This window comes from Zosterops lateralis (genome assembly GCF_965231275.1).
Source record: "Zosterops lateralis genome assembly, chromosome: 32".
NCBI classification, from domain to species: domain Eukaryota; kingdom Metazoa; phylum Chordata; class Aves; order Passeriformes; family Zosteropidae; genus Zosterops; species Zosterops lateralis.
This window is the reverse complement of record NC_139792.1, coordinates 5,326,684-5,334,291: the sequence shown is the minus strand read 5'-3', so window position 1 is coordinate 5,334,291 and position 7,608 is coordinate 5,326,684. Positions and strand designations below refer to the sequence as shown.

Genomic DNA, 7,608 nt, shown 5'->3' with positions numbered 1-7,608 from the left:
CTGAGCTGCTCCTTCTGTGCTCCTTTGCTGCTTTGAGCTACAGTAAATTACACTTGAGTTGGTCAATTCCTTCAGCTGGTGTCTGTGTCTTTGTGCTGACCCTGCCCACTGGTAAAACAACATTGGCATCGTCTGGCCAGATCACAACAAAATGTCACAGTGTAGATGTAAATGTAAATGTAAATGTAAATGTAAATGTAAATGTAAATGTAAATGTAAATGTAAATGTAGATGTAGATGTAGATGTAAATGTAAATGTAAGGAATCAGTTCCATCAGAAATTCTGGGATGAGAAGACCTTCTCTAGACTTTGCTGGCTCTGGAGTGGGCTGAGGTCTGAGCACTGTGCAAGCCATGGGGGAGTCAGTTAAAAGAAGCTGAACCACTGGATGTCTTAAAATGCATCCAAAAGTTGCATATGGAAAAAGGAAAAGAACTTGTGGGCTTGGAAGGCAAAGCTGAATTTTGTTAAGAGCACATTGGAAACAGCACTAACAGAAGGAACAATTATTGTTGGAAGACTCCCACATGGAGTGACAGAAGAAGGCTTCAATCTTGAGCTCAGATGCATTTCTGCAAGTGAAAAAATATTAATGTAATAAATAGCTATATACATATTTGTAATATAGTTAGACATATATATATTGTATATCTATATCTGTTCATATCAATATCTATGTCTATGTCTACATCTAAAATAATAATAATGTGAAATTCTGCTGGTAATACTAATTTGGTAGCTTTGGCTGCTCAAGGATGTAACACTAAATATCCTACAGAAAAGCACTGGCCAGGACCCAAATGTCAGTGGCCAACTTTGTGAGATTGTATACAATGAAAAAAGGAGGAAGGGATGAAATTGGCTAATTTTACATGGTTTGCTGATACTGTGATGCAGAATGTTCTGTTACTGTGAAAAATACAGTGATTAAGACTGCTGGGTTGTTCATATCCCAGACAATCCCCAAGCTGCAGGATTGGTTGAATGGATGAAGGGGTTGTTAAAAGAGCAGTTGGAAAAATGAGGAGATGGGAACCTGTCCCGATGGAAAACCCATGTCCCAGATGTGCTCCATACCCTTAACCATGGCCCCACTGGGGAAATGGAAACCCCCTGGGTGTGCAGGGCTGCACCCAGTTTGCAAATACAACCATGGACAGGGAGACTTTGACCTCCTGGGACATTGTTCTGGGGGAGATGGCCCCTGACAGGCCACCCCAGAGGCTGCAGGGCTGGACCTTCATGCATTGCAATTAATTAGCATAAATCAGAAGCAAATGAGAGTTATCAATACCAAAACAGGAATTCAGAGTCTTCCAGGACACTTTGGTTTGGTCACTGCTCACTGGAACTTGGCCTTGCAAAGGGTTCATGTCATGGGAGGAGGAATTGATGCAGAATATCAAGGAGAAATTAAACTGATAGAAAGAGCAGTAGAAGAGTGACAGAAAGAAGACAATTCTTGGTGGGATTGGCCTCATGGCTATGAAATCGGAGGCTGCTATGAAATGTATTCATGGCAGTGACTGTAATCATTGCACTGTGAGCACTTGGTGTGTTATGATTCCATGTTAGAGTTGTTGTGACACTTTGTGCTGGGAAATGGAGTGCTGAGACTGTCTAAAAAGAGAAAAAAATCTGTAGAAAAAAAAAGGGGATTTGATAAATAACATAGAAAAGCATCTCATTAGGCATGTTTTGAAAGGAATGTGAATTATAGCCCTGAATGATGAACTTGAGCAGCACTTAATTGAAGGACAAGAGACAATGCCTTTATGCCTAACAGCTAATTCTAAACTGTGTTATTGAAGGAATTGTTATGAAGGTTGTTGTTCATCTCTAGAGAAAAGGACCAATTGAAATAGCAAGGCCTGAACAACAAGCCCTGAGCCAATGGTGACCTCTGGATGAACATTCCAACCAAATGCTATATTTGTATCTGCTCATTAATGAATCGTTATTAGTAATTATCTCTGTAGCAGTTCATTGGTGAAATGTGGATTTACCTTTCTCTGTTTGAAAACCAGACAGGGCCCATCTGGCCTTGTTTGGGGGTGAAGGATCCAGGTCAACTCCCTTGGTTCCTCCTTGAGCCCTGGCCAGGCTTTGGGAGAAGCCAAAGAGGAGAATGAAGCCAGTTATTCCTGTACTAGAGGTGATGTCAGCTTGTTTGTTTAACAGTGTAAAAATCAAGCCCTCTCACACTGAGCTTGGAGCCTCACCTGGGGCTGGAGGAACCTGCAGGAATTGCCATGTCCAGGAGTGGCTCTGCAGTGACAGCTGTGACAGCTTCCCCAGCTGCTGTGTGGACCAGAGTCTGAGGGTAGCTTGTGATGGATCTTTCTAAATCAATATAAGCAATCTTTGGTAGAAATGACTGGATCCAATGCTGAGCTCCTGTTGTAATTCTTTGCTAATGATTATGTGCTTTGCTGAGCTCATCCTTTTGTAATTCTTTGCAGCTTTGCATTATATAAATGACACAATTCCTTAAGCTGGTGTCTGTGTCTTTGGTGCTGACCCTGCCCACTGGTGAAACAGGGCCCCATCCTGCCCAAGTGTCACCTGGGAAGACAAAAACCCTCACTCCAAATGTCACCCCTTCCTCCTTGTTCTCCCCACTTTATACACTGCACATGATGTCCCGTGGTCTGGGCTATCCCTGGGGTCACTTGGGGTCACCTGTCCTGGCTGTGTCCCCTCCCAAGCTCCCCCACAGCCCCAGCCCATCCCCAGCATGGCCGGACAAAGGGCAGGGAAGGCCTTGGCTCTGTGTGAGCTCAGCAAGAACAAACCCATCTCTGTGTGATCAGCCTGTGCTCAGCACCCGGCCTCAGCAGTGTCCCAGTGCCAGCCTCTGTGGCATCGGTCCCCACAAGGGGTTTCCATGGCAATGGCCAGGCCAGGTGACCCAGGTGTGGTGTCCCAGGGAGGGCTGCCATGGAAACAGTGGCCAGCCCTGACCCTTTCTGTCTGCCTGAGCTGCCTTTGTCCCTGGCAATGGCGTTTGCTGCTGGTCCCGCGGCGCCTGAGCAGCCAGCGCGGCACAGGGCAGGTGGCCATGGCACAGCCCCCAGCAAGGGATCCCCTCTGCCTCTGGGCACTGACACCAGCCCTGAGCAAGGGGCCCAGGCAGTGGGCTCAGGGCAGTGCCCGTGGCCACAGCCCCTTGCCATGGCCCAGGCCAGCTTGGCATGATGATCCACCCTCACTCCTGGCCCAGGCCAGCCCTGCACTGCCCTTCCCCACTGCCTGTCTGCACACAAGCACTTCCAGGCCTCTCTGCATTTCCCTTGCCCTCACTCTGGGCTCACTCACACACCTCTCAACAACCCACCTGCAGCCTGGAGCTGCAAGGAGTTCAAAGCTTGTCTGTCCTTCAGGAGTTGGTCTAATTCTGCCTTCAGCCAACTCTGGATTTGTGTTTATTGCAGAATTTCCTGTGTGTCTAAATAATTCCTTGCATGGTTCTACCTTGGGGAAGAGGAACCTCTTTGGTGGCACCTTGGGCTTGGCACACACTTGAGGAGATTGTCTGAAATTTAGCAGCTTTAGATTGCTACATAGAGGAAGAAACCCCTCTGAGCACAGCCAGTTCTGCAAGCAAAGCAGGTCCCAGGTGAGTGATGGGAGACAGGATGGGGTTGGGGAATGTGGAGCAAGGTTGTCCACACTGCGTCAGACCTCAAGGCACAGCTTCTCTGAGCAGGCCAGACCTGCTTAGGGGAGTCCCAGGATCAATATCAGTTACTGAATGCTGCAATCACCTCTTCTCTAAAGAGAACAGGAATACAACACATCGTTTCAAATAGAAATGTGTATTTCTTAGAAGGTCTTGGAAACTTTTCTCCATAACTGCCGTAGGAAACCTTCCTAATGAACTGCACCAGACCAGAGGGAAATCAAGGCACAGCCATGGTTTGTCAGGACTTGCTTGATCCTAATGAGCCCCATGGTGCATTTGGTGCTGAGCCCTGGAACCTCAGGGCCTGAGAGGAGATTGCACGAACCTTTCCAGGAGTCAAAGTCAGGAGAAACACCCAAAGTGTCTGGAAGCATTAATGGGTCCCACTGATGTCCATCCCAACAGAGGCTGCTCATGGAGTCCTTGGAGGAGAGAATTGGAAGCCAGGATTGCACAAAAGCCTCTCAGAGACTCAGTGTGGGAAGGAACATCCAAAGTACCTTAAACACTTTGAGTATCTCAAAGCATTAATGAGCCCCACTGAGTGTCAATGCAAAGCTCCCAAGGGACTCATTAAAGCAGATAATTGGAGGCCAATTATCACACACAGCACTCAGATTCAGTGTCAAAAAGTAGTTCCTTAATAAACTTTGAGTACTGTGAAGTGCTAATGAGACCCACTGAGTGTTTGTACTGACTAAGAATCCCAAGGGACTTGTTAAAGTAGATAATTGGGGCCATGATTGCACAAACCTCTCATAGAGTCAGTTTTAAAAGGGAAACTCCAAGTACCTTAAAATAACTAAAGTATCTTGAAGCATTAATGAGCCCCACTGAGTGTCATTACTGACAAAGCCTCTGAAGGGACTAATTACAGCAGATAATTGGATTGCACAAACCTCTCAGAGATTCCAAGGCAAAAGCAAAACCCAAAGTCCATTGGAAAACCTGTCATCACTGCCTGCAGTTCTCTGCTCTGCCTGGGGCCTGGGGACACTTTCTCTCTCCTGTCCCTCTGTGGGGCCCATTAAAACTTCCAGAAACTTTGGAGTTGGATTCTGACTTGGAGTTCTTGAGCGGTTTCATCATCTCCCTCTGGTGTTAGGGCCTCATCACCAAGCCCCGAGAGGGTCATTAAAGTCCTTGTGCTGTGTCTGTGCTGCTGGGCTGGGCTCCTGGCACAGAGGCAGCTCCTGGCAACCAAGAAGAGCTTAAAACCACATTTCTCTTGATGAGCAGCTCTTCTCCCAGCCCAGCAGGGCTGGGGCACTGCCTGCAGCCACCCCGGGCACAGCACACAGAGAGCTTCAATCACTCAGGGCTGGGAAGGGGCTGACAAGTGCCTGGGGGAGAATCACTCCCAGCCCTCGGCACAGGAACCTCTGGCTGCAGGACAATGCAGCTGCAGCTCCTGCAGTCCTCTCCTAAGGCTGGAACATGCCAATGCCTACAGACTCTGTGAGTACATTCTCTGCTTCTCTCCTGTGTAGAGCAGCCAGGGGTGCCCAGGGCTGTCCTGCAGAGCAGGGTCCTGCAGCCCAGGGCGCTGTGCTGGGGCAGGGACTCTGCTGCCTGCCAGGGACAGCTCTCAGCTAGCCCTGGGAGCTGCTCCCAGCACTGGGGGACAAGATCTGGGTGGAAGGAGACACAGCTGGTGAGTTGTGGAAGTGTTCTTCTTGTGTGGTGAAGATGCTGCATTGTTGAGAATGGCTCCCAACATGGCATTTAACTGCAGAACATTTCCAAGGAGATTATCCAGGGAGCAAAGCGAGGCAGGGGCTGCATAAATGGGGAAATCCTTCTTTATTAATCTACTGCTCTGTGTTGCCTGGATGGGAAATTGCACACAGATATTCATCTCTATGTTCAGGTTGAGGAAAAAAGAACCAAGCAATTTTCTCTCAGACCTTACTAAACCACGCAGTGATAGAAATCACAGAGAGTCCCTTGCAGGCAGCATCACTGTCACTTTTCCAGCCTCCTCAGGGTTGCTCTGAGGTTGCCATCAGAGCCTGCAGAGCCAGAGCTGCCCCTGGGCAGTGCCTGAGCTGGGAGGGCTCTGCAGGGCAGAGCTGAGCCCCCAGGGCTGGGCTGGGCTCTGGCAGCACTGGCAGGGCCCAGCCCTGGGCACAGGGAAGCAGCTGCAGGCAGGGACAGCTCCAGGCAGCAGAGCCCTGGGCAGGCAGTGGGGGGCAAGTGCCACCAACCTGTGCTGGGATATTGAAAGTCCTCTCCAAACTGAACTATTCCATGATTACTCTTTTTACAGATCCCCATGCCAAGACAGAACGAATGTCCAACAGCAGCTCCATCAGCCAGTTCCTCCTGCTGGCATTGGCAGACACGAGGCAGCTGCAGCTCCTGCACTTCTGCCTCTTCCTGGCCATCTCCCTGGCTGCCCTACTGGCCAACGGCCTCGTCATCAGCGCCGCAGCCTGCGCCCACCACCTGCACAGCCCCATGTTCTTCTTCCTGCTCCACCTGGCCCTCAGTGACCTGGGCTGCATCTGCACCACTGTCCCCAAAGCCATGCACAATTCCCTCTGGGACACCAGGACCATCTCCTACGCAGGATGTGCTGCTCAAGTATTCTTTTTAGTTTTTTTCGCTATAACAGAGTATTTCCTGCTGACCATCATGTGCTACGACCGCTACGTGTCCATCTGCAAACCCCTGCACTACGGGACCCTCCTGGGAGGCAGAGCTTGTGCCCACATGGCAGCAGCTGCCTGGGCCAGTGCCTTTCTCTATTCACTGCTGCACACAGCCAATACATTTTCCCTGCCCCTGTTCAAGGGCAATGCCCTGGACCAGTTCTTTTGTGAAATCCCCCAGATCCTCAAGCTCTCCTGCTCACTCTCCAACCTCAGGGAACTTGGGCTCATTGCTGTTAGTGCTTGTTTATTATTTGGTTGTTTTGTGTTCATTGTTTTCTCCTATGTGCAGATCTTCAGGGCTGTGCTGAGGATCCCCTCTGAGCAGGGACGGCACAAAGCCTTTTCCACCTGCCTCCCTCACCTGGCTGTGGTCTCCCTGTTCACAATCACTGGCACATTTGCTCACCTGAAGCCCCCCTCCATCTCCTCTCCATCCCTGGATCTGGCCTTGTCGGTTCTGTACTCAGTGGTGCCTCCAGCCCTGAACCCCCTCATCTACAGCCTGAGGAACCAGGAGCTCAAGGCTGCAGTGTGGAGACTGATGACTGGATGTTTTCAGAAACATTAAACTGCTGGCCAGTTTCTGAAAATCACTTGCAATATCTTTGATAATTCTTGTTGGTTTGGTTGTTCTGCTGTGCTTTACTTTTTTAATATTGCCATAAAGAAAAGCCATTGTTTGCGCCATTTCTCATTTAGTTTCTCTCCACCTTCCCCTGTGGCCACAAACTGTGCCAATGAGGTGCTGCACTCTTGGTCGCTTTAAAGGAACTCAAGGATGTCCCAGCCAAGTTTTCTGCAGAGATGCCCCTTTTGTTCCCTTCTTTGCAGCTGCAGCAGCAATGTCTGTGTGCAGAGCTGGGGGCAGATCAGGGCTGGCACAGCAGCTGTGCCCAGGAGCAGCAGCCCTTGGTGCTGCCAGTGCTGCTGCTGTGGCCCTGCCCCGCTGCCCTCCTGGCCCTGGTGTTGCTGTAGGGCCTGAGGGCTCTCGGGGCCGGGCACAGGGCTGGGGGTGGCAGTGCCGGGGCTGCAGCAGGGACAGGCCATGGGCACTGCTGGGGCAGTGCTGACGCCTCAGGGCAGGGCCTGGAGGCTCCAGGCTCCTTGCCCAGGCTCTCTCCAGAACACGCCCAGGCCAATGCTCAGCACAGAAAAGCCCCGGGAGCAGCCCCAGGCTGGCCCTGGGCAGGCTGGGGGCAAACAGCAGGGCTGGGGCTCTGCAAGGGCCCTGGGGGAGACGGGAAGGAGCAGCAGAGCAGGGGCTG

At 50.6% G+C, this 7,608-nt stretch overlaps 1 protein-coding gene across 1 annotated transcript; it reads left to right on the top strand.

Moving 5' to 3' along the window:
* Positions 1-5,978: 5,978 nt before the first annotated feature.
* Positions 5,979-6,911, top strand: LOC310920853 (olfactory receptor 14J1-like; the record flags this gene model as incomplete). Its single annotated transcript, XM_083880906.1, has 1 exon — positions 5,979-6,911. The coding sequence occupies one exon, from the start codon at positions 5,979-5,981 to the stop codon at positions 6,909-6,911; it is 933 nt and encodes a 310-aa protein (XP_083737032.1).
* Positions 6,912-7,608: the final 697 nt, after the last annotated feature.